The following is a 27,131-nucleotide window of genomic DNA, read 5'->3' on the forward strand; positions in this document are numbered from 1 at the left end:
TCAGGTAGATGATTTGAGCATCTTAGATGAAAGTGTTAGCAAAATAAAAGAACTTTTAGAGGTTTTGTGATTAAGGGTGCGACAACAGGTTTGAAAATTGATATGAAGAAGATTTAGTCACTAAGGTTAGAAATAAGTGAAGATGAAAAGGAGATGTTTGGTATCGAAAAGATTGATCAAGTGGACAGCTTCACTTACCTTGGTAGTATTATTAATAAAGACGGTGGGACCAGTGACGATGTTAAATACAGAACAGCCATAGCTCAGGGTGTTTTTTTTCACAATTAAAAAAAAAGTTTGGAAGAATGGGAAAACGAGTCTGGAAACCAAGATTAAAATATTGGAAGCTACAGTGATGACAGTGGTCAAATGTGCTTCTGAAGCATAGGCGCTGCAAAAAGCGGGGGGAAATTTGCTAGATGTTTTTCAAAGAAATTGTCTGCGGATTGTTCTGGGTACCATGCTGATTGACCATATGTCAAACAGTAGAAAATACAAAAGTGTGCTTCGACCGCGCTTACTAGGGCTATAAAGAGAGAAAGATTAAAGATAGATGGCTAGGGCACGTACTACGGATGATTGAGGACATATTGGCAAAGATTATCCTTTTCGCCCAACCGTCAAGTGCTATACACAAAGCAGGTTGTTGGCCGTTGGGGTAGGAAAATGTTAAAAAGAGGGATTTAAGGGAAATGGCAACTTCCTGGGAGCATGTAAAAAGGGGGGAGTTGAATTTATTGGGATTGAGGAGGAGTGTGCACAGATGTGTTGGTCTCAGGCGGCTTGGTGCTGCGGTGAGTTGTTAGTAGTAGTAGTATAACGGTAAAACCATAATGGGAAAATAAAATAATTTGGAATGTGGTTATATGACATCTCAATTGAAAGCTTCAGTCAAGTAAATGATGAATAGGTATGAATGGCTTCACAGTTCTCCCTTATATTTTGCGACTTTTAACTAAATGCTCGTCAAAAGTGGCAATAAGTTTCAAAAACGTCGCATAATTCCAAACAGCAGATCTTTTTCTATCAAACACTGCCCACCTCAACAGTCATCAAAATAAATATTCCTGGCGTGAAATACTTCAAGACTTTTGGTAAAATTTTAGTTGATTGACTTCTTGCTATCTCAGAAATGGGTTAGGATAGGAAAATGAAACTTTCAGGGATGGGTCAACAGTATAAAGTATGTCCTGGAAAGGTATTTTGAAGTACATACACCCACTCCTTCATCCTCTTGAGGGCCCTGACATTTGATGACCTTCAAAAATATGTTTGTTATAAAAGTGAAACCTTGCAAAATAGATCTTCTGCTTGAATGAAGTAGCCTAAAAAAATAAAAAAATTGCTTTCAGCTTCACAACTTTGCTCAGTCCCAATTTAGAAGGTTTTAAAGATTTGCAAATGCATTTCCTAAATTAAAAAAAACATTGATAGGCTATGGGTCAAAATTCTACTCAAATAACAGGAATTGCATTTTCAGAACTAAAGGCAGAGAAAAAGAAACTGGTAACTAAAAATTAAGGTACTCTCTTGGTGTAAACCCTCTTTCCCCAAATAAAATGTCAGAGCTATGTCCCTGGAAAGGGGTTAGGCTAGGAAAGTAGAGTTTTCAGCAATGAAACAAGGGCAAAAAACATTTTGTGAGAAGGTATTGCCAAGCATCCATGTTAGCGCTCTTCTGATCTCTAATTCCTAGGAATTCGCCTTCTTGACTGGTCTATACCTATTGAAATTTTGACAGAGCAATATTTTACCTTAACTTTTAGTTATCAATTTACTTTTTCCTGGTTATAGCCTAGTTCTGAGAATACATTAACCTTATATTTAAGTAGAATTTTAAGCTGTATTAATTATTTTTGTTTCTAAATTTAGGAAATGCTTTTGCAGATCTTTGAAACCTCATAAATTTGGATTGAGCAAAGTTGTGAAACTGAAAACAGTTTTCTTGTGCTTCAGTTCTCAGGTCTTTCCTAGACCATTTTTTTGGCTTTTCTTTTTTTATTCTGCAATTATTTGTGACAGTACAGAGGCAAACACTATTCCTCCCAAATGCCTGCCATGGCTAAAACTCACAGCAAAAGGGATTCAAACACCTAATGATCATAAGTTTTCTCCTTTGAGGAATGACAATTCTTGTGGTAACATTAGTCAAGAAACTGGCACTGCTTTGCAGTATGTAGTAATGCTTATATAGATAATTCAATTCAATTTCAATTCAGTTCAATTGATTCAAAAAGAAAAGAAAACACATAAAAACAATAATAATAAAGATCCTAGAAGCAAACTTGTTAAGGACCAAAACAACAAAAAATTGAAAATGAAGAAGAGAGAGAGAAAAAGAAAGAAAACAGAAAACAAGGGTAATTAAAGCAAATTGAATAAACATTTAGAGGAATATAATATCAAGATTTTAGTACCATGTTATATAGCATCCAAAAACTTGTGGATAGCTCGACACTGGAGGGTATTAAATTCCATTGAATTATAGACTTATAAATTGGGGATCACTGGGCGGAACTAGAGATACACCTGGGGACAATGAAGGAACAGCCAGATGAATGGAGACAGTGGCCTTCAGAATTATTACTATTAAAATAAGATAATAAGTGGGGAGGAAGATTTTTATGGTAAGTGGAGTATGCAAGGGATAGATTTAATTTTTTGATGATTTGTTCAAAAGGGATAATACCAAAATTGGTGTACAAGTCCTTGGGGGGATATAGTTGTTGCAACCAAAAAACTGCTTTGATGGCATGGTTTTGAGCAGATTTTAATTTATTGGTAAGTGAAGGATAAGTATTGCCCCATACAGATCCGCAGTTTGATATATATGGGTAAATAAAAGAATAATAAAGGGTGACAAGGATATTGGGAGGAAGAAAATAATTCACACAATTAATCATACTTACCTGTTGCAAAATTATGGCTCTGATATAGGACACATGTGTTGCAAATGATAGGCAGGAGTCTATGTGGACACCAAGAAACTTGGCAACTTCAACCTGCAGGAGGAGATTGGTAGAATATTTTTGGCCAAGTGCTGGCTGAGCTTCATTTTTTTGTAAGGGGTTTGAAATAATACCACCTGACTTTTCTTGCTGTTAATGGTCATGCAGTTAACAAGACACCACTCTTGTACTCTATTCAGAAGGGTTTGAGTAGAGGTGATGATGGATGGTAAATTAGGACCGGTGATGAAAAAGTTGCTATCATCAACAAAAAGTACTGGGTGCACTGATGGACCCAGGTCCATAATCAAATCATTAATATAAAGGAGAAAAAGTATTGAACCAAGAACAGAGCCCTGTGGGATGCCCCTCTGGACAGGTAGGGGATGTGAAGTCACCCCGCCCAGTCTCACACTCTGTACTCTACCAGAGAGATAAGAGCCAAACCATGAGAAAGGAACTCTGTGAATCCCTAGGTTACTGAGTTTACTTAATAAAACACTATGATCAACCATGTCAAAGGCCTTTGAAAAATCCAGAAATAAACCCAATACAGTGTTTTTAAGGTCAAGTTGGGAATGTATAAACTCTGTGGCGTCTATTAGTGCATGAGCAGTTGAAAATTTGGCACAGAATCCATATTGATGAGGAGAAATCAACAAATCTGATGAATGATTCCCAAATACATAGGGAGAAAGACGTCAGAATATAATTCTCTCGAGCACCTTAGATATAACTGGGAGAAGTGAGATTGGACAATAATTGCTTATCTCAGACGGATCACCTTTTTTATGAATTGGGATTACAATTGCTGATTTAAATATTTCTGGGAAGACTCCATTGGTCATAGACAGGTTTTTTATGTGCACATTGGGTTCACAAATATAGGAAGATACGGTCCTAAGAAGCTTATAACTTATGCCAAAGAAGTCAGGTGTGCTACTATTAGAGAGAGATTCAATAACTTGAAGCACCTCTTTGCGATCAGTTGGAGAGAAAAACCTGGATCTGGGATTCTTGCTAGGGTGTACTGACTGTGAGAAGGAACAGGAGTTAGCATTTGGAATATTAGTGAAATAATTATTAAAAGTATCTGGTACTGAAATTGGGTCAATTAATCTGCCACTGATGTCCCTAAGGTTAATAGGAACAGATCTTGAATTCCTTTTTTTGAAAGAATTTCATTTATTGTAGACCAAATTTTTTGCAAGTTCCCTTTGCAGTGAGAGATTCTTGAATAATAATAATTTTTCTTTGCTTCCCGGATGAGTTTGGTATACACGTTTTTGTATTTTTTATAATTTGTCATTTCAATAACGCTACTGGTTTTGCAAGCGAACTTCTATAGGTCATTTTTTCAGTATGAAGAGATTATCAGGCTATTTGACATCCAGGGGCCTATATGGGTAGTTTTTCGGTTTGATTTACGAACTGGAAAGGTTGAACTGATAATATCACTCAATCCGTGTGTAAAACGACTTGTGGCTGAATTAACATCCTGACAATCCAAAGTCTTGGACCAGTCAAAGGATTTCAAACAATCCGTGAACCGGTTCATATTCACAGTATTATATATTCTATTAGACGTAGGGGTATTAGTTCTACAGGGTTGAGTAGCTGATAGGGAGGGGAAGGAAAGATAGATTGGAAAGTGATCTGACAGGTCAGAAAATATTATTTTGGAGGACAGATGGTTTCCCAGGGAAGTGGATACAAAAGTGTTATCAATTAAAGTAGTGGTAGACCTCATGGGATCAACTCTAGTAGGAAAAAGGATTGTGGGAAGAAGACCACTTGAGGTAAATGTTTTAAAGAAGGTATCACAATCATTGTTATTGCTAACATTTAATAAATTACAATTGAAGTCCCCAAAAACTATTGCCTTCGTTTGTCGTAAACTAATAAAACTAGAAAAATCATCAAACAGATTACAAAAGAAAGGTGTTGGAAATGAGGGTGGTTTATAAAATAACGAAAAAATAAAAGAATTCTCGTCTACACTTATGTCGACGATTATTGAATAAATGCAACTATTATTTATAGGTTGCGAGAACAAGAATTCACAGTCTAATAGTCTGGTGAATTTTAGACTTGATCGGATGTAAAGAGAAATGCCGCCAGATGACTTGGTTAATTTTATCTCAATATGAATAGCTTGAAAGCCAGTGAGGGAAAATTCATTAGTATCATCAATTTCTGAAAGCCATGTCTCTGTTATTCCAATTACATCGAAAGGGCAGTAACCATTTGTTAAAATTAAATCTTTAAAATTAGCCCACTTATCCTGTATGCTTCTGATATTAAAGCAAATTACATTAAGTTTGGTCTCTTCCATTAGCTTAGGTTTCACATTATTCACAAAATCAAAAGTGTTGAGATATTTACAGTTAATTTGGTTTAAAGGGCTATTGGGGCTAGCTAAGGTGTTGGTGGACAGATTATTTTGGTCATTGTAATAATTAAAACAACATTATTGCACAGTGATAAATTAGTAAGAAATGTAAAATCTTGTTCAGTACTTGTACTTGTGTTTGTTTGACTGTTCATTTCTTAAGCAGTAGTTTCTGTGCTTCTGGACATTTATACAAATAACAGGGGTGGTCGGAGGAGCCACAGAGAGCACATTTTATGACAAGTTGACATGGGTTTTCTTTGGAGTTCTGGTGGTCACCAGCGCATTTAGAGCATCTCGGGGAAGCTTTACAGTTATTTGCAGTATGGCCGTAGCACTGGCATTTGTAGCACTGGGTAGGCAAAAACTTGTACTCAGTTATGGGTAGACGCTCGTAACCAATAACAAGGGGATTCTCAGTGGCATACTTTAGGTGGTCACGTGACTCAAACTTTAATCGAAAAGACCTCGTACTTCCTAATTGAACAACTTCTGTACAGTTATTAGCGAGATCGCATAGGTCACTTTTAGATGTTCCGTCAAGCACTCGCCGTCGCTCGCCGTACTATACCGAAAAAGGCGGGACTCTTCACTTTAGCATTAATGGATTGGTCTGCTTTGCTTAATGCATCTGCCAAAGTATTGGCGGCACCCTTGTCCGACAGAACTACTTGCCATGAATCCCTCCTAGGCCTCAAAACAACTATGGAATTTTTACGATATTATCAGCTGAACAACCTGCATTTCTAGCCCGTGAAATGAAATTCAATGCAGGATTCAAGACAAGTCTTTCACCTGGCATCATCTGATGAAATGATCAAATTTCATCAAAATTCGTGGACGGGGCCACAATAGTTGTCAGTAAGGGCAATAGCAAATCAGGTAGCAATATTCACAAGATGTATATTCACAAGTTGCATACACAATTTTAATTATCCAAAATATCCAATTATTCAAAGCAAATGGTTCACAGCGCTATACAGCACTTTACACAACTTCAATAGTTGCGTACACGATTTTAATTTTCCAATTATCGAAATCAAATTGATAATGCATATAACAGGATTCAAATAGTAATGTCCTTTCAGGTTTTTCAATTTAAAATGATTAAAATTGGTGATTTATTCACAACCTAATTTCTTTGGAGGTTAGAGCCTTTATTGCTAGGACAAGAGCATATGTTTTAACATTTGCTTGGTATTGTATCTAGTACCTGATTTGTTCCAATAGAAAACTAGCCAGTATTATTTTCTGTTGGAGGACTGGGAATCGAATGACTAGATCACATCAGGCATTGCACTATTTTTCAGAAAAGAAGATGTGCTCTTATAACAGATGTAGAAATATTGAAGAGATGTTAGATCATGTTCTACCTGAATACTCTCATTTCTCAACTGAGAGAAATGCTTTGATTGGGAAAAACAGTTAGGCTTGAAGATTTCTGTTATAGTACTAGTTAATTAGTACTAGTCTGTTAATTAGTACTAGTCTTGGATGCGTTGGGAGGTGTTTAGTCTTCAATAAATAACTTCCATTGTCTGTATTTTGTCTGTTGTTTGGGTAGGATATTCTACCAGTTCTGAAAAAAAAAGATGATGGCTTCCTCCTCTTGAGTTTATTAGTTTCTCTTATTTACTGGTATTTACTAGTATCTCTTATTATTTTTTTGTACAGAATGTCTGCCTCTCCAAAAAGTTCTGGACTTTGTCTAGGTGCAATTGTTATGCTCTGACTCTAGAAGTGTCTTTTTTATCATATATCTTGTGCTGATTAATCTTAATCTGTTTAGTTCTCAGGTCTTTCCTAGACCATTTTTTTGGCTTTTCATTTTTTATTCTGCAATTATTTGTGACAGTACAGAGGCAAACACTATTCCTCCCAAATGCCTGCCATGGCTAAAACTCACAGCAAAAGGGATTCAAACACCTAATGATCATAAGTTTTCTCCTTTGAGGAATGACAATTCTTGTGGTAACATTAGCCAAGAAACTGGCACTGCTTTGCAGTATGTAGTAATGCTGATATAGATAATTCAATTCAATTTCAATTCAGTTCAATTAATTCAAAAAAAAAAAAAAGAAAACACATAAAAACAATAATAATAAAGATCCTAGAAGCAAACTTGTTAAGAACCAAAACAACAAAAAATTGAAAATGAAGAAGAGAGAGAGAAAAAGAAAGAAAAGAGAAAACAAGGGTAATTAAAGCAAATTGAATAAACATTTAGAGGAATATAATATCAAGATTTTAGTACCGTGTTATATAGCATCCAAAAACTTGTGGATAGCTTGACACTGGAGGGTATTAAATTCCATTGAATTATAGACTTACAAATTGGGGATCGCTGGGCAGAACTAGAGATACACCTGGGGACAATGAAGGAACAGTTGGATGAATGGAGACAGTGGCCTTCAGAATTATTACTATTAAAATAAGATAATAAGTGGGGAGGAAGATTTTTATGGTAAGTGGAGTATGCAAGGGATAGATTTAATTTTTTGATGATTTGTTCAAAAGGAATGATACCAAAATTGGTGTACAAGTCCTTGGGGGGATATAGTTGTGGCAACCAAAAAACTGCTTTGACGGCATGGTTTTGAGCAGATTTTAATTTATTGGTAACTGAAGGATAAGTATTGCCCCATACAGATCCGCAGTTTGATATATATGGGTAAATAAAAGAATAATAAAGGGTGACAAGGATATCGGGAGGAAGAAAATAATTCACGCAATTAATCATACTTACCTGTTGCAAAATTATGGCTCTGATATAGGACACATGTGTTGCAAATGATAGGCAGGAGTCTATGTGGACACCAAGAAACTTGGCAACTTCAACCTGCAGGAGGAGATTGGTAGAATATTTTTGGCCAAGTGCTGGCTGAGCTTCATTTTTTTTGTAAGGGGTCTGAAATAATACCACCTGACTTTTCTTGCTGTTAATGGTCATGCAATTAACGAGACACCACTCCTGTACTCTATTCAGAAGGGTTTGAGTAGAGGTGATGATGGATGGTAAATTAGGACCGGTGATGAAAAAGTTGCTATCATCAGCAAAAAGTAGTGGGTGCACTGATGGACCCAGGTCCATAATCAAATCATTAATATAAAGGAGAAAAAGTATTGAACCAAGAACAGAGCCCTGTGGGATGCCCCTCTGGACAGGTAGGGGATGTGAAGTCACCCCGCCCAGTCTCACACCCTGTACTCTACCAGAGAGATAAGAGCCAAACCATGAGAAAGGAACTCTGTGAATCCCTAGGTTACTGAGTTTACTTAATAAAACACTGTGATCAACCATGTCAAAGGCCTTTGAAAAATCCAGAAATAAACCCAATACAGTATTTTTAAGGTCAAGTTGGGAACGTATAAACTCTGTGGCGTCTATTAGTGCATGAGCAGTTGAAAATTTGGCACAGAATCCATATTGATGAGGAGAAATCAACAAATCTGATGAATGATTCCCAAATACATAGGGAGAAAGACGTCAGAATATAATTCTCTTGAGCACCTTAGATATAACTGGGAGAAGTGAGATTGGACAATAATTGCTTATCTCAGACGGATCACCTTTTTTATGAATTGGGATAACAATTGCTGATTTAAATATTTCTGGGAAGACTCCATTGGTCATAGACAGGTTTGCTATGTGCACAATGGGTTCACAAATATAGGAAGATACGGTCCTAAGAAGCTTATTACTTATGCCAAAGAAGTCACAGTTTTATTAGAGAGAGATTCAATAACTTGAAGCACCTCTTTGCGATCAGTTGGAGAGAAAAACATGGATCTGGGAATCTTGCTAGGGTGTACTGACTGTGAGAAGGAACAGGAGTTAGCATTTGGAATATTAGTGAAATAATTATTAAAAGCATCTGGTACTGAAATTGGGTCAATTAATCTGCCACTGATGTCCCTAAGGTTAATAGGAACAGATCTTGAATTCCTTTTTTTGAAAGAATTTCATTTATTGTAGACCAAATTTTTTGCAAGTTCCCTTTGCAGTGAGAGATTCTCGAATAATAATAATTTTTCTTTGCTTCCCGGATGAGTTTGGTATACACGTTTTTGTATTTTTTATAATTTGTCATTTCAATAACGCTACTGGTTTTGCAAGCGAACTTCTATAGGTCATTTTTTTTTTAAGTATGAAGAGATTATCAGGCTATTTGACATCCAGGGGCCTATATGGGTAGTTTTTCGGTTTGATTTACGAACTGGAAAGGTTGAACTGATAAGATCACTCAATCCATGTGTAAAACTACTTGTGGCTGAATTAACATCCTGACAATCCAAAGTCTTGGACCAGTCAAAGGATTTCAAACAATCCGTGAACCGGTTCATATTCACAGTATTATATATTCTGTTAGACGTAAGGGTATTAGTTCTACAGGGTTGAGTAGCTGATAGGGAGGGGAAGGAAAGATAGATTGGAAAGTGATCTGACAGGTCAGAAAATATTATTTTGGAGGACAGATGGTTTCCCAGGGAAGTGGATACAAAAGTGTTATCAATTAAAGTAGTGGTAGACCTCATGGGATCAACTCTAGTAGGAAAAAGGATTGTGGGAAGAAGACCACTTGAGGTAAATGTTTTAAAGAAGGTATCACAATCATTGTTATTGCTAACATTTAATAAATTACAATTGAAGTCCCCAAAAACTATTGCCTTCTTTTGTCGTAAACTAATAAAACTAGGAAAATCATCAAACAGATTACAAAAGAAAGGTGTTGGAAATGTGGGTGGTTTATAAAATAACGAAAAAATAAAAGAATTCTCGTCTACACTTATGTCGACGATTATTGAATAAATGCAACTATTATTTATAGGTTGCGAGAACAAGAATTCACAGTCTAATAGTCTGGTGAATTTTAGACTTGATCGGATGTAAAGAGAAATGCCGCCAGATGACTTGGTTAATTTTCTCTCAATATGAATAGCTTGAAAGCCAGTGAGGGAAAATTCATTAGTATCATCAATTTCTGAAAGCCACGTCTCTGTTATTCCAATTACATCGAAAGGGCAGTAACCATTTGTTAAAATTAAATCTTTAAAATTAGCCCACTTATCCCGTATGCTTCTGATATTAAAGCAAATTACATTAAGTTTGGTCTCTTCCATTAGCTTAGGTTTCACATTATTCACAAAATCAAAAGTGTCGAGATATTTACAGTTAATTTGGTTTAAAGGGCTATTGGGGCTAGCTAAGGTGTTGGTGGACAGATTATTTTGGTCATTGTAATAATTAAAAACAACATTATTGCACAGTGATAAATTAGTAAGAAATGTAAAATCTTGTACAGTACTTGTACTTGTGTTTGTTTGACTGTTCATTTCTTAAGCAGTAGTTTCTGTGCTTCTGGACATTTATACAAATAACAGGGGTGGTCGGAGGAGCCACAGAGAGCACATTTTATGACAAGTTGACATGGGTTTTCTTTGGAGTTCTGGTGGTCACCAGCGCATTCAGAGCATCTCGGGGAAGCTTTACAGTTATTTGCAGTATGGCCGTAGCACTGGCATTTGTAGCACTGGGTAGGCAAAAACTTGTACTCAGTTATGGGTAGACGCTCGTAACCAATAACAAGGGGATTCTCAGTGGCATACTTTAGGTGGTCACGTGACTCAAACTTTAATCGAAAAGACCTCGTACTTCCTAATTGAACAACTTCTGTACAGTTATTAGCGAGATCGCATAGGTCACTTTTAGATGTTCCGTCAAGCACTCGCCGTCGCTCGCCGTACTATACCGAAAAAGGCAGGACTCTTCACTTTAGCATTAATGGATTGGCCTGCTTTGCTTAATGCATCTGCCAAAGTATTGGCGGCACCCTAGGCCTCAAAACAACTATGGGATTTTTACGATATTATCAGCTGAACAACCTGCATTTCTAGCCCGTGAAATGAAATTCAATGCGGGATTCAAGACAAGTCTTTCACCTGTCATCATCCGGTGAAATGATCAAATTTCATCAAAATTCGTGGACGGGGCCACAATAGTTGTCAGTAAGGGCAATAGCAAATCAGGTAGCAATATTCACAAGATGTATATTCACAAGTTGCGTACACAATTTTAATTATCCAAAATATCCAATTATTCAAAGCAAATGGTTCACAGCGCTATACAGCACTTTACACAACTTCAATAGTTGCGTACATGATTTTAATTATCCAATTATCGAAATCAAATTGATAATGCATATAACAGGATTCAAATAGTAATGTCCTTTCAGGTTTTTCAATTTAAAATGATTAAAATTGGTTATTTATTCACAACCTAATTTCTTTGGAGGTTAGAGCCTTTATTGCTAGGACAAGAGTATATGTTTTAACATTTGCTTGGTATTGTATCTAGTACCTGATTTGTTCCAATAGAAAACTAGCCAGTATTATTTTCTGTTGGAGGACTGGGAATTGAATGACTAGATCACATCAGGTATTGCACTATTTTTCAGACAAGAAGATGTGCTCTTTTAACAGGTGTAGAAATATTGAAGAGATGTTAGATCATGTTCTACCTGAATGCTCTCATTTCTCAACTGAGAGAAATGCTTTGATTGGGAAAAACAGTTAGGCTTGAAGATTTCTGTTATAGTACTAGTTAATTAGTACTAGTCTGTTAATTAGTACTAGTCTTGGATGCGTTGGGAGGTGTTTAGTCTTCAATAAATAACTTCCATTGTCTGTATTTTGTCTGTTGTTTGGGTAGGATATTCTACCAGTTCTGAAAAAAAAGATGATGGCTTCCTCCTCTTGAGTTAGACAGTAAATGGGTTTGTCAGTCAAGACTGTTCAGCCCTCTTTCTTTTGTTTATATATGCTACAAGGTGAGTTGCACTATTAGAGGTGGCTGCAAGTTGTTTGTCTTGAAATGGCTCTTAGCATTTCTGGAGCTGGATTATCCTGGTGTATGGTTTTAGTTGAGTACTCTTTGTACAGGTATTTTCAGCTTGGCTTTTAAAGGTGGCTGCTGATCATTTGTTTTGTAGTAGCTCTTGGACTCCAGGAACTGATAACCAAGGTATATATTTTGAGAAGTAATAAATTTGCTATTTGTTTTAGCCAGTTAACTATTTTTTCACTTGTTGAGAAAGTAATAAATTACTGGTGTAACAAATTTAAACACTAAATGGTATCACCATCAGTTTGCTAATCACACAGATTATCTAGTTTTGCTACTTGACTGAAAACATAATTACCACTCCCAAATTCAAAACACACACACAAAATGTTACAGTTTATGTGGCTACACCATTGGGCTACAATTAAAAGATATTACTTCAATTTTACAAGATATCTAATGCTTGAACTTAATTGTGAGATCAATTGAGTTGACAATACCCACTCAATAAACTATCTATTTTGTCCTTGGTAAATTTCCACTGGGATCAAATTTTCTAGATAATATTTCTGTGGGTAGAGGGGATTTTCCATGGAGGTGAAGTCAGATTTTCTGGCATTATGTAAGAAACAACCAGAAATTAAATAAACAAACAAGTTTATTCCACTGAAAGTAAGGAGCAACATTAAAACTTAAAACCAACAGAAATTATTACATATATGAGGGGAGTTCCCCTCTCTTCAACACCACACTCTTTATGCTGAAATTTGTTATTTTTTTTAAAACAGCTTTACGTTGGGTTGGAATCTCCTGAAGTATTCCTTGGAGGAGTTTGTACATGATAAATTTTTCAGAGGGAGTTCTCTGTGGGGTAGCTTTCTAATAGAGGGTGAGTGGAACTTGCAGTAAAAAAGAACAAAGTTTTATTGAAAATAATTTTTCTTTTTTACATTTTTTTCGAAATTATAATTTTTTTTCAGTAGAACTATCTAAAGGTTCAACTGTTTTTTGTTTTTTTTTACTAATTGGTATTTCTACTTTGATTTGTTTTCAAGACAAGTATCTGAAGGTTTATATGTAAAGGAGCAAGTCTGATCCATGTTGAAAAACCAGCTATTTCCCATGTTGGTTTTCCAGTTGACATGTTTGGAGTATGTGAATATATTCATGTATTGGAAAAGTTTTATAGTATGTTGTATGCATGTTCATTGTTGTGAGTGTTGGAAAAGTACTTTCATATATTAGCAATGCTGCTTTTAGCATGTTTTTCAAAATGTATGAAAACAAGCAGTGATAGAGCTTTCAGGTCACCCATAAATCATATCTAGGTCCTAGTCAGAGTGCCAGATTCTGTATTGTGTACCCACCCATGCCAGAAGGTCCAAAACTGCTGAGGATAGATCCTAGGGTAGTTGACCATACCAAAAACGAATATCATAAGGCGCATGTTTGCCGTTGGGGTGTTTCTGAGATATAGGCCAAAAATGCCAAATTTAGCCTACAAATAAACGTGACCATTCAGGAATTTTTGGGAGTTATTGGGTTGAGGAATCCAACGTAATGTTAAATCAATTGAGAGAAGCGATTTAGATCTACAAGATATGATTTTTGAATCGCAAAAAAAAGTATTTTTTCTCTATTTACTGCAGTTTCAAAATAAGTGCTGTAAAATTCATCAAATATCTCAAAGAAAGGCTAAAAACTCGAGATTTCTTAAAGGTAACAAACTTTTTTTCATATTAGAAAAGAAAGCTCATTCAATTCCATATAATTTGAGGTAAAAAAATATAAAATATTTTTATTTTTAAAATGTCTGTGATTTTTTTTTTGTAGTGTCACTGAAATGATCACTAGCCATATTATGACGAGGGACATTTTTTTCTTCAAAGGGTAGGAATACTTCAAACTTTCTAACTATTTGAAATTTTTAACTTTTTACTTTAAAATAAGAATAGGTTTAAAAAACATTTTGACTAAAAAAAAATGTTTTTTAGAATGGACATAAGTTTTCTTGTGTACTAAGGTGTCTGCAATTACCTTTTTGCAGCCTGGTCTACCACTGATACATCTTACTTATTTACTACATGAAATAATTCTGCTTCACAGATGGATTCAGTTGGCATACTTGATTTGTCTTACTCGTCCTGTCTGTAAAATTGGGTAATTGTAACTGATTAGGGAACTGTTGTAATTAAAAGTAAAAGAAATCAAATAAAACTTTCAAAAATGTTCCTCAATTTCTTCTTCAGAGAATTCAGACGGGGCAAGATCAGACCCCCTGCATGCTCTCCTTGTTCCAAGGGAGGAGCATAAGCTGCAGCATCCTTTCATTTTTGAGCAGCTATAGTCTTTCCTGCATCTTCCACTTTTGCATCTGCAGTAAGCTTCCAGGCTTGATGCTTCTTTACAGCTTGAGACAACTATATCTACTCCCCCTTCAACCATCTTCCATCCATGGAGGAGTGTATCTGGAATGCTTGGCCAAGCCTATATTGATGACAAGATTATCCATGTAGCAAATATGGAACTTTGTATGCATGGCTTGAAGGTGTTGTCAGAAGGTGGCAGTCTTCTCAAATCTTGTTTCTGGCACCAAATGTAAGCTCTTACACTGGTCAGTGAATTGAATCCGGCCTGTTTACCATACATTTCAGTGACCAGGGAATTTGATAGGTGGTAAACTTCTTTAAACATGTTGACTGAAAGCTTCCCTGCTGCATTCTTGATCTGCACCATCACAGACACCGTTTTTGAGGCAAAAGTTGGAGACCCCGCAGTGTTTAAGAAAGAAACTTTCCTGACGCCAAAGAAAAGTTTGCTATGTCACACCCTGACAGACAGAGAACAAACGGTAACATAATCTGCTCCTTTTTGGACAAGTGAACTTCATCTGCCAGCTTGTGTACTGGGCTAATGTAAGTTGGGAACTTCAAGAAAAGTTTGCTCAGTCCTTTAGCTTGAAGATCTTCAGAAAAATGAACACAGGCTACTGCCACGTCTATGTTGTTGGCATGCACAACGATGCTACAAGCGTAACGGCTAGCGTGCTTGGGCATGTGTAATAAGGTGTTGGTTAGCCTCTTCATGGGCTGGAGGACAAGCATTCCTTGTGGTCACAGTGTTCTGGTAAAGTTGGACTGCAGTCACGCTTGACCAGAGACACTCAACAACCCCTCCTTGAACCCACATCTGTTTTGATAGCATGCACAACGATACTACAAGTGTATTTAAGTATTTCCAAGAACTGCTGCCAGAAACTAAGCGTGGACAATGCATTTTGCAGGGTGTTGAAGGCATTCGTTATGAGAGCCAAAGTGGCTAAAGTATTGTTTGCCTCCTGAAGTGCAGTTCGCGCGTCGGCACCATTTGCCAATTAAGTCCTGAATAACTCAATGGCACTACCCATCTTTGCACCATCTGTACGAAGTCAACGCAATTATTTTACAATATGCCTTTCTCATTAGAAAAAAGTGTCAATTACATAAAAGTTTCAAGGAATATGGCTTTTCCAGGAATAAGTTTGCAGTTCCAAAATCTTTGTTAATATTGTTCTTTTCAATATATCAAAGATCGCCAATTAAATATGCAGTTGTAGTCAGTTCCTTCTACTTGTAAGGCAAATTATGAAGTGTGTATCTGAAAAACTAATCAATCAACCCTGAATGGAGCATCTACCAGAATATATAAAATCTTGCAAATTCTACCATCAGATATGGTCATCTACAATTCTACCATCAGATATTTACTACCTATTGCAAATTACTATTTTATCTATTAAAATATCAGATTGCTAATTTTACCTATTTTTGTGGATCCTGGTCCAGTAAATGCCACAGTCCCAAAAAGATTAAGATATTTCGTGTGGTAGTTTTAATTTCGTTTGTTTTTTGTCAATCCTGGATAATACTCCTTGGGGAGTATTACTGCCTCCCTGGGGAGGCGTACCTCCCAGTTCGGAAAGCGCTGTCCTAGTCGATGTTTTGAGCCATAGTTCTAACAAACTGATCATATCCGATGAAATAACTGTCTATCTGCCTAAATAACACTAATTAACTAGTGTTCACCTTTACTTTGACAGTATTACATCATCACTTCAGGGTCCCTGACTTTCTATCTGTCCAGGAATGTTAATTCTACCTCCTGTCACATGATGAGAAAAAACTTCCTGCTAGGTAGCAGGTTACTAATATTGGGCCTTTTATTGGACATACTTGCTAAAACAGTTGCATATTCTTCAGACACAATAATTTAGACTCTTTTTCTTAGCTCATTGTGTTCAGAATCACACGGGCTTTCTTTTTTGATATAAAAAACTACTTTGTCTTAAAAAATTTCGAGTTTTTTGCTTTTTTGTTAGAAATTTGTTGACAAAAATCGAAACTTTTTAAAAACTGCAGTAAAAAGTGTACTATTTCTTTATTTTCTAAAAAAAACATATTCTTGTAGCACCAAGTCTCTTCTTTCGATTGACGTAAGAGTTTGCTGGTTTTGACCAATCTTATCTGTAAAAAAAAAAAAAAAAGAATAATTGAACCCTTTTCTGTATGTAGGCCAATTTTGGTGTTTTTGGCCTATATCTCAGAAACGCCCCGACGGCGAACATGCGTCTTAGGATATTTGTTTTTAGCATGGTCGACGACCCTGGGATCCACCCTTAATATTTTTGTACCGTTTGGCATGGGTACTAGTCAAAATAAGTGAGATACAGAAACTGGTGCTCTAACTATCAGTTATTTTGTGGTTTTTGTGCTGATTGGAGAACAGAATATTTTTCTAATGATTGGTCAGCCTATTGGTTTAGTACCCTATGGTGCAAAGTTCCAAGAACCCTACAGCAAATAATAAAAACCAATCAAAATGGCAAATTTTGCCTTTTTTATTATAATGAAAACATCAATTACCAAGTTCATGCATAAAGCAGATTAGAACAATTGCTAAAATTTCTCAAAAACCGAAACCAAAAGGTCTTACACATTTCATGATTGGCTAAGACAACCATCATTATTAAGAGATAAAGCTGATCAAAATGAAAGTATTTTAAGAAGATCTTAATCCTAGTAGGGTCTATTGCCCATGTATTTCCCCTATACCGATACTTGGATTGCTATGATAGTTTAAATAGTTTTGCATCAACAGACACCAAATCACCCTATGGTGATTGGTGCCCTATGACCCTCCGGTGGGTGCCCTATGACCCTCCGGGATTGAGGGCTATTGAATGCAAGATAACAAAAGCTAAGGCTAGAACATCATTAAAGTAATAGGAACAAATCCTTTAATCCCAATTTCTCAGAGGTGTTGGAAGGTTAGGTAAGAAGCTAAAGTATTAGAACGGCAGAACAAGATTGACATGGCAAAATAAGATGTAATTCAATTGTGAATTACTCACCAAATTTAATTACACACTTACTAAACAGTCTTTAGCTTACTTATAAACTTACTAATCATCAGAAAGGATACTCAACTCTAACATTTTCCTTTTCTAAAAATCAAGTAAGCTTTTGTAGCCTTGCTCAGTTTGCTCACTTGCTCAGTTTTTCAGTAATTTCCGATTTAAAGTCACCTATCTTCTCTTCCTTTGCATTGTTAAACATTTCTACTTTTTCTTGTGTTTGTGTTTTGATGTTAATATAAAAAAAAACTGCAATGCAGGAATCAGATAAGGGATGCAAGCCTAATAATAATTAAAGATTGTTTCTACTTATTGCTTTTGAAAGTGATATGTTAATGTAACATATAGGGAGAAAGGAAAAGCTTGTAAAGCAAAAGCTTGGAAGCAAAGCTTGAAGCAAAGTGTATAAAAGATATGCATAGTGCTAAATAAAAAGGGCTGAGGCTTCTGTTAAAACTATATAAGTTGGATACCTGTATTTATTAATTGGATTAATTTGCACTTCATAGTGATTAACATTTATCTTGGATCTGTTCAGTTGTTTGTTGATAATTGGCAGAAGACAAAGGGAAATAATAATTGTCTCTGGGTGGAAGGCCAGCAACATGTCATTTCAATCAGTTAATTACTTGTTGAGAGATACTGGGAATTACATTCATATTTGCAGGGTTTGTTTTGTCACTCAGCATATAGTTTTGATATGAATGATGTTGTAGTTGGACCAGTTACCAATTCTTCACTGAGTCACTTGTTCAGTTGAAAAAATCGGAGTCTGTTCTGGAATTTTGTTTCTAAAGCTTTTTTGGATTTCCTCTTACTTTATGGATCATAGTGTTTGCATCAAAAGATTAGCATTGGGTTTACTAAGTTATTTTTGAGTCTTAATAACTCCATAATAGCATTAGGTAAATTAATGGGTATTTTCTAATCCCCGTCGCTTTTTACAGTATGGTGGTTTTGGGATATCAGTTATATACTAGGTTATTCAGTTCTGAACCCCAGCAATCACAAAAAAAATACAAGGTAGAAACAGTAGGAAAAATATTTTCAAGTTGGAGTGAATTTTCCCAAGTCAAGTGAAAACGACAGTAAAAATGAAAAATCAGCCACATAGTACAATGAAGGCAAAGGTATAAAAAATTTATCTGTTTCTGTGACTGCTTGAATTATATAGGCCCATCTTAGTTTTGACAGGATTTTTGAAGACACTAAATCTCATCGGTTTGACGAAGTTTCTCTCCACCCCCCCTCCTGCCCTATAGCAAATTGCAGCCATGCTGAAAACGAAGGGGTCCCTACCTGAGTATATTTCAACGCCTTTTTACTAGGAAAAGTCGTCTTTCTCCCCTCCTCCCATATACATCTAACCTGCGTGCTACTCTGGGTAAAGAGAGGCATCCAAACAATAGAAAATACCTCCCCAAAGAAGAATTTTAAATTGACCCTAAAACTTTATGCGCAGTTTGATGGGTTTTAGTGTTTGCACTAAAAATATTGTTATTAGTTTACTAAAATATTTTGAGGCAATGTTATGTCTCTATGATGACATCAGGATACTAGAGTTGGCATTCTCTCTCCCCCCCCTCCTTGACTTTTACTGTATGATAGTTTTTGGACAGTAGTTATTCGGATGGTTTTGCAGCTGTAGACTCCAACAAATCCATGTTGTATCACATTTGCATCAGTGGGAGGTAAGGCATACACTATAGTCTTAAATAGGTCTTGTAGTTGCCTTAAAAGCTGTAAATAATTTGCTATGAGTGGCTTGAAAGTGGATGTTAAGGAAGTGCAAGACTAGAATAGGTCTTTTGAAATTTTGCACTGCCAGTACTTGAGAAGACAAATTTAGGGAACTTGCTTAATACAGAATAATACGCTGACGGATTAAGTTCTTTATCATATTTTGTTACTTATTTATGGTTTGCCATTATTTTCTACTATTAACACTGAATTTAAACTGTCTTTCATAAGGGAGGGGGGCAGAGGGGGGAGGGTCTCCTACCTGAGCATATTTCAAGATATTTGAGACTTGCATATGTGTAACTATGACTAAAGATACGCCTTGAAACAAATGGGGGTCAGGGACCTCCCTCTCCCATGAACAATTTCAAAATCATCCCCTAAAATATAATTTTCTTGTTTTTAGACTCTTTCCCTCCAATAATTAAGTCATCTGCTCCTATTATCGAAGGGTTGGATCAATGAGTATACAAACATGCACACGCACAAAAAAAAAATACTTAACAAAATTTAGTCACTGTCTTGTGTGCTTTCATGCCATTCTCCATGAAAACATTCTAATGTAATAATCATGGCTCTCAAGGTAGATTGCAATATGCCTTGGAACAGCAATACATCCTCTTGAGAAAAAATTATTCCTGAAGTTCTTTCATGGTTGGTTAAGTGGATATTACAAGTATAGTTCCATTATTTTATTTCACCAAAGCCGATTTAGTTTCCTTGGTTCAAAGGCTCTAATTACTTCATAGTATAGTGTGGGGGCCTTGTGGGCTCATAAAGCCTTGCTTTGTATTTGATGTTGATTGTTTGCGCTGATTTTTAATATTGTATGCATGTTTTTTGTATTCTTCTTTGTTGTGGAATGAATCTGTCTATTTGTCTATATTTTTATACTTTATAAACCAACTTTGATGACTGAATGTTTAAAACTTAGGAAATTGAACCTCCTCAATGTTTGACCATAGGACTAATATCAATAGTTAATGTTTTCAAGCATATTTACCTAAATTTCCATATTTTGGATAAGAAAGGGAGTTCTGACCTATATCAAACTTCGGTAGTGATTAATATTTTATTTTAGAACATTACAAGTTGGACGTTATGGAGGATGTTCTGCTTTTAAGGCCTAAGAGGTCACAGAGAAGGAGACAGCGTGCACAAGCAAAATATGTCTTTAGAATGCTGCATTTAGAGAAAATTCTTCCACAACGTGAAGAAACTCAATCGATTCGTAAGTAGCTACTCATATTTTTCTTTTACCAAGCATATCATCAACTTTGGTTTGTGCGTGATAGATCTGCTGTAGTAAAAATTGGTTTCAAAGAAGCTAAAGTTTGACAAAGAACTTGAATGATGCTTCTCACATGACATAGTCTATAGCATATAATAGACAGTTACTTAAGTAAATAAATAACATCACTGAAACAGTATGCTATATACCAATTGTTAATCTGCTTTCCTTTATTTTCCTGTTTCTTCTTTCCTACATTTCTTTTTTCTTTTATTATCTATTTATGTTAGCCTAATATGTGTAAGCCTTTATCAACAAAAAAATATATCCAAAAATTAAACTAAATTAATACAACATTAAGTAAAAAGAAAAAAATAAAGCACTATAAGCCAAAAACTTACATCTTAATAATATTCAATATGAAGACTATTGATCACTGCAAATAGAAAGAAAATCAAACAAAATGAGGATAACTATGCTGGTAGGCTACTAAAACGAAATAGCCTATTTGTTTAAAAAACTTGCATATGCCCCAGAATTAAACAAATATAATGAAATATAGGCCACGAAAACTTTTTCTGTTGTGATAAATTGCAAGGCTCTCTTCGTTTGATTGTCTAGTCACGGTATGTCAACTGTTTCCAGGGTTTATGTAATTTTGATGTTTATTTATGAGGTCTGAACTTGTTTAAGGCTGATTACACAGAATGTCGTTTTTTTAATTATTTCAAGTTTTGACCTGTCTTGTAATTAACTTCTTATATGGAGGATTAGTATTAATGAATGAATGATACTTCATTAACAAGCAAATTCTCACAACATCCAAGTGCCGAACTTGTTGCTTTCTGTCAGGTAGCCTACATTTTATAAAAACAAAAAACAAAAAAACAATCAAACATACGTATACTACACTATATAAACACACAGCAATGAACCCATTTGGTCTGTCAAATAAACATGAAATAACCAAATTGGCACATTAACATAATATATTACAGTTTTCATTTATTTATGATTCCAGCGAACACTGGCACAAAGTTCTTCCTGTAATTCTTTTATCTTGGATTAATAGGATTTAGAATTATTAATATTAGTAGCAATGAAGGGGAATATTGACCAAGCACAATTTATAATACACAAATAAAAGAAAGGTCAAAACCTCAAATAAAATAAATAAAATTGGAATGTTTAAGTCAGCGTATAGTTTTAATTTAAGTTTCCTTTGCTGCAAAGAAAAATAGGTCTGTTGGGGTAATAACGTAAAGATGACCTTGTGATACCTCATGTCCTTTTTTTTTGCTGGAGAAATATCATCCATTCCCACCACTGTGCATGTCTGTGAATGAGCTTAAACATTAAAATTAATCCATCCTGTATTTTATAGTTTGCCTTAAAATGTAATTTGAACCAACATTATGGTGCAATAAAAAAAATTAAAAAAATTGATCTGTTTGCATAGTAAAATAAAGATGACCTTGTGAATCCTCACATCCTTTTTTTGGCTGGAGAAATATAATTAATTCCCACTTCACTGTGCATTTCAGTGACTCAGCTGAAACATTCAAACTAATCCTGTATTGTATTTATAGCGTTGCTTAAAATGTAGTTGGAACCAACATTATGCTGCAATAACAAAAAGGAGAAAAAAATTGATATGTTTGCTCAGCAAAGTAAAGATGACCTTGTCAATCCTCACATCCTTTTTTTGGCTGGAGAAATATAATTAATTCCCACTTCACTGTGCATGTCAGTGACTCAGCTGAAACATTCAAACTAATCCTGTATTGTATTTATAGCGTTGCTTAAAATGTAGTTGGAACCAACATTATGCTGCAATAAAAAAAAGGAGAAAAAAATTGATATGTTTGCTCAGCAAAGTAAAGATGACCTTGTCAATCCTCACATCCTTTTTTTTGCTGGAGAAATATAATTAATTCCCACTTCACTGTGCATGTCAGTGACTCAGCTGAAACATTCAAACTAATCCTGTATTGTATTTATAGCGTTGCTTAAAATGTAGTTGGAACCAACATTATGCTGCAATAACAAAAAGGAGAAAAAAATTGATATGTTTGCTCAGCAAAGTAAAGATGACCTTGTCAATCCTCATATCCTTTTATTTGCTGGAAAAATATAATTAATTCCCACTTCACTGTGTATGTCAGTGACTCAGCTGAAACATTCAAACGAATCCTGTATTGTATTTATAGCGTTGCTTAAAATGTAGTTGGAACCAACATCATGCTGCAATAAAAAAAAGAAGACAAAAATTGATATGTTCGCTCAGCAAAGTAAAGATGACCTTGTCAATCCTCATATCCTTTTATTTGCTGGAAAAATATAATTAATTCCCACTTCACTGTGTATGTCAGTGACTCAGCTGAAATATTCAAACGAATCCTGTATTGTATTTATAGCGTTGCTTAAAATGTAGTTGGAACCAACATTATGCTGCAATAACAAAAAGGAGAAAAAAATTGATATGTTTGCTCAGCAAAGTAAAGATGACCTTGTCAATCCTCATATCCTTTTATTTGCTGGAAAAATATAATTAATTCCCACTTCACTGTGTATGTCAGTGACTCAGCTGAAACATTCAAACGAATCCTGTATTGTATTTATAGCGTTGCTTAAAATGTAGTTGGAACCAACATCATGCTGCAATAAAAAAAAGAAGACAAAAATTGATATGTTCGCTCAGCAAAGTAAAGATGACCTTGTCAATCCTCATATCCTTTTATTTGCTGGAAAAATATAATTAATTCCCACTTCACTGTGTATGTCAGTGACTCAGCTGAAATATTCAAACGAATCCTGTATTGTATTTATAGCGTTGCTTAAAATGTAGTTGGAACCAACATTATGCTGCAATAACAAAAAGGAGAAAAAAATTTATATGTTTGCTCAGCAAAGTAAAGATGACCTTGTCAATCCTCATATCCTTTTATTTGCTGGAAAAATATAATTAATTCCCACTTCACTGTGTATGTCAGTGACTCAGCTGAAACATTCAAACGAATCCTGTATTGTATTTATAGCGTTGCTTAAAATGTAGTTGGAACCAACATCATGCTGCAATAAAAAAAAGAAGACAAAAATTGATATGTTCGCTCAGCAAAGTAAAGATGACCTTGTCAATCCTCATATCCTTTTTTTTGCTGGAAAAATATAATTAATTCCCACTTCACTGTGTATGTCAGTGACTCAGCTGAAACATTCAAACGAATCCTGTATTGTATTTATAGCGTTGCTTAAAATGTAGTTGGAACCAACATCATGCTGCAATAAAAAAAAGAAGACAAAAATTGATATGTTCGCTCAGCAAAGTAAAGATGACCTTGTCAATCCTCATATCCTTTTTTTTGCTGGAAAAATATAATTAATTCCCACTTCACTGTGTATGTCAGTGACTCAGCTGAAACATTCAAACGAATCCTGTATTGTATTTATAGCGTTGCTTAAAATGTAGTTGGAACCAACATCATGCTGCAATAAAAAAAAGAAGACAAAAATTGATATGTTCGCTCAGCAAAGTAAAGATGACCTTGTCAATCCTCATATCCTTTTTTTTGCTGGAAAAATATAATTAATTCCCACTTCACTGTGTATGTCAGTGACTCAGCTGAAACATTCAAACGAATCCTGTATTGTATTTATAGCGTTGCTTAAAATGTAGTTGGAACCAACATCATGCTGCAATAAAAAAAAGAAGACAAAAATTGATATGTTCGCTCAGCAAAGTAAAGATGACCTTGTCAATCCTCATATCCGTTTTTTTGCTGGAAAAATATAATTAATTCCCACTTCACTGTGTATGTCAGTGACTCAGCTGAAACATTCAAACGAATCCTGTATTGTATTTATAGCGTTGCTTAAAATGTAGTTGGAACCAACATCATGCTGCAATAAAAAAAAGAAGACAAAAATTGATATGTTCGCTCAGCAAAGTAAAGATGACCTTGTCAATCCTCATATCCTTTTTTTTGCTGGAAAAATATAATTAATTCCCACTTCACTGTGTATGTCAGTGACTCAGCTGAAACATTCAAACGAATCCTGTATTGTATTTATAGCGTTGCTTAAAATGTAGTTGGAACCAACATCATGCTGCAATAAAAAAAAGAAGACAAAAATTGATATGTTCGCTCAGCAAAGTAAAGATGACCTTGTCAATCCTCATATCCTTTTTTTTGCTGGAAAAATATAATTAATTCCCACTTCACTGTGTATGTCAGTGACTCAGCTGAAACATTCAAACGAATCCTGTATTGTATTTATAGCGTTGCTTAAAATGTAGTTGGAGCCAACATCATGCTGCAATAAAAAAAAGAAGACAAAAATTGATATGTTCGCTCAGCAAAGTAAAGATGACCTTGTCAATCCTCATATCCTTTTGTTTGCTGGAAAAATATAATTAATTCCCACTTCACTGTGTATGTCAGTGACTCAGCTGAAACATTCAAACGAATCCTGTATTGTATTTATAGCGTTGCTTAAAATGTAGTTGGAACCAACATCATGCTGCAATAAAAAAAAGAAGACAAAAATTGATATGTTCGCTCAGCAAAGTAAAGATGACCTTGTCAATCCTCATATCCTTTTTTTTGCTGGAAAAATATAATTAATTCCCACTTCACTGTGTATGTCAGTGACTCAGCTGAAACATTCAAACGAATCCTGTATTGTATTTATAGCGTTGCTTAAAATGTAGTTGGAACCAACATCATGCTGCAATAAAAAAAAGAAGACAAAAATTGATATGTTCGCTCAGCAAAGTAAAGATGACCTTGTCAATCCTCATATCCGTTTTTTTGCTGGAAAAATATAATTAATTCCCACTTCACTGTGTATGTCAGTGACTCAGCTGAAACATTCAAACGAATCCTGTATTGTATTTATAGCGTTGCTTAAAATGTAGTTGGAACCAACATCATGCTGCAATAAAAAAAAGAAGACAAAAATTGATATGTTCGCTCAGCAAAGTAAAGATGACCTTGTCAATCCTCATATCCTTTTTTTTGCTGGAGAAATATAATTAATTCCCAATTCACTGTGCATGTCAGTGACTCAGCTGAAACATTCAAACGAATCCTGTATTGTATTTATAGCGTTGCTTAAAATGTAGTTGGAACCAATATTATGCTGCAATAACAAAAAGGAAAAATTGATATGTTCGCTCAGCAAAGTAAAGATGACCTTGTCAATCCTCACATCCTTTTTTTTGGTGGAAAAATATAATCCATTCCCACTTCACTGTGCATGTCAATGACTGAGCTTATTCAAACTAATCCAGTATTTTATTTATACCGTTGCTTAAAATGTTGTTGGAACCAACATTATCCAGCAATAAAAAAAAAAAGAAAAAATTAATATGTTCAATAAGTATATTCAATATATGCTGCAATAAAAAAAAATTAAAAAATATGATCTGTTCACATAGCAAACTGAAGATGACCTTGTGAATCCTCACATCCTTTTTTTTGCTGGAGAAATATCATCCATTCCCACTTCACTGTGCATGTCAGTGACTGAGCTGAAACATTCGAACTTATCCTGTATTTTATAGTCTGGCTTAAAATGTCGTTGGAACCAAAATTATGCTGCAATAAATTGTTTTTTAAAGATATGATCTGTTCGCACAACAAACTAAAGATGACCTTGTGAATCCTCACATCCTTTTTTCTTTGCTGGAGAAATATCTTCCGTCCCCCCTTCACTGTGCATGTCAGTGACAGAGCTGAAACATTCAAACTAATCCAGTATTTTATTTATAGCGTTGCTTAAAATGTAGTTGGAACCAACATTATCATCCAATAAAAAAAGAAGAAAAAAATTAATATGTTCAATATATATGTTCAATATAAGTCAGTTTTCATTCAGAGTTCAAGGAGTTAACAACAAAATCAGATTTCATTTCTTTCGGGTAACATCCATGCTTACATTTAGACAAATTGTGTAACTAACTAGTTTAAACGAAGATTGAAATAACGTTTCTCTCCTGCGTTGCTTTGAGCCAATATTGTGATTTTTTTCGAATGGTGAAAAAAAAGTCTTATTGCTAATTAACAATACTTGATCAAATCAAGGAGTGATAAAGGTTTTACATTTTACACTTTGATAAATTTATAAGGGTGTAAATGGCAGACCAAACACGAGAGGCCGAGAAAATACAAAGTGCCCAGTTCTTGCAAGAAATTAATTTTAAACTGAATTTATTACCTGTGCTTTCGCAGAAAGCTAATACGATTCCTGAACTTTCGGATAGCATTGATGCTCTACAAGTACAGTTAAGTAGCACTATTGCGCAGTTATCTAACAATGCTAAGACAAATGATGAAATTAAAAGAGAGCTGGAAAATGTGAAATCTAACCTAGCAGTCTCTTATGAACGAGCCAACAAGCTTGAAGCATATCAGAAAAGAACGAATTTAATATTCTATAATTACACCCTTCAACAACTCGGCGATTATACTCTGAAGCAAGAAATAACGGAATTATTAAATCTTACTATGCCGTCTCTCGGTATAAATCGAAGTGATATACGTGACATTTTTAGATTGAAATCAGGGCCGATAGTAGTAAAGCTA

At 35.1% G+C, this 27,131-nt stretch overlaps 1 protein-coding gene across 2 annotated transcripts in view; it reads left to right on the forward strand.

The window, feature by feature from the left end:
- Positions 1-959: 959 nt before the first annotated feature.
- The window catches only part of LOC136042128 (kelch domain-containing protein 10-like), a 72,154-nt gene continuing 45,982 nt past the window's right edge, over positions 960-27,131 (forward strand). The window contains exons 1-2 of one of the 2 annotated variants that reach the window (XM_065727037.1): positions 960-1,094; positions 20,395-20,544. In XM_065727037.1, the coding sequence (XP_065583109.1) occupies positions 20,415-20,544 (130 nt within the window). In that variant the 5' untranslated portion in view covers positions 960-1,094; positions 20,395-20,414. Of the gene's footprint in view, positions 1,095-11,478; positions 11,559-20,394; positions 20,545-27,131 lie in introns of those variants that run through there. The other variant, XM_065727038.1, reaches the window with a different exon arrangement.

This window comes from Artemia franciscana, unplaced genomic scaffold (assembly GCF_032884065.1).
Source record: "Artemia franciscana unplaced genomic scaffold, ASM3288406v1 PGA_scaffold_67, whole genome shotgun sequence".
Lineage (NCBI taxonomy): Eukaryota > Metazoa > Arthropoda > Branchiopoda > Anostraca > Artemiidae > Artemia > Artemia franciscana.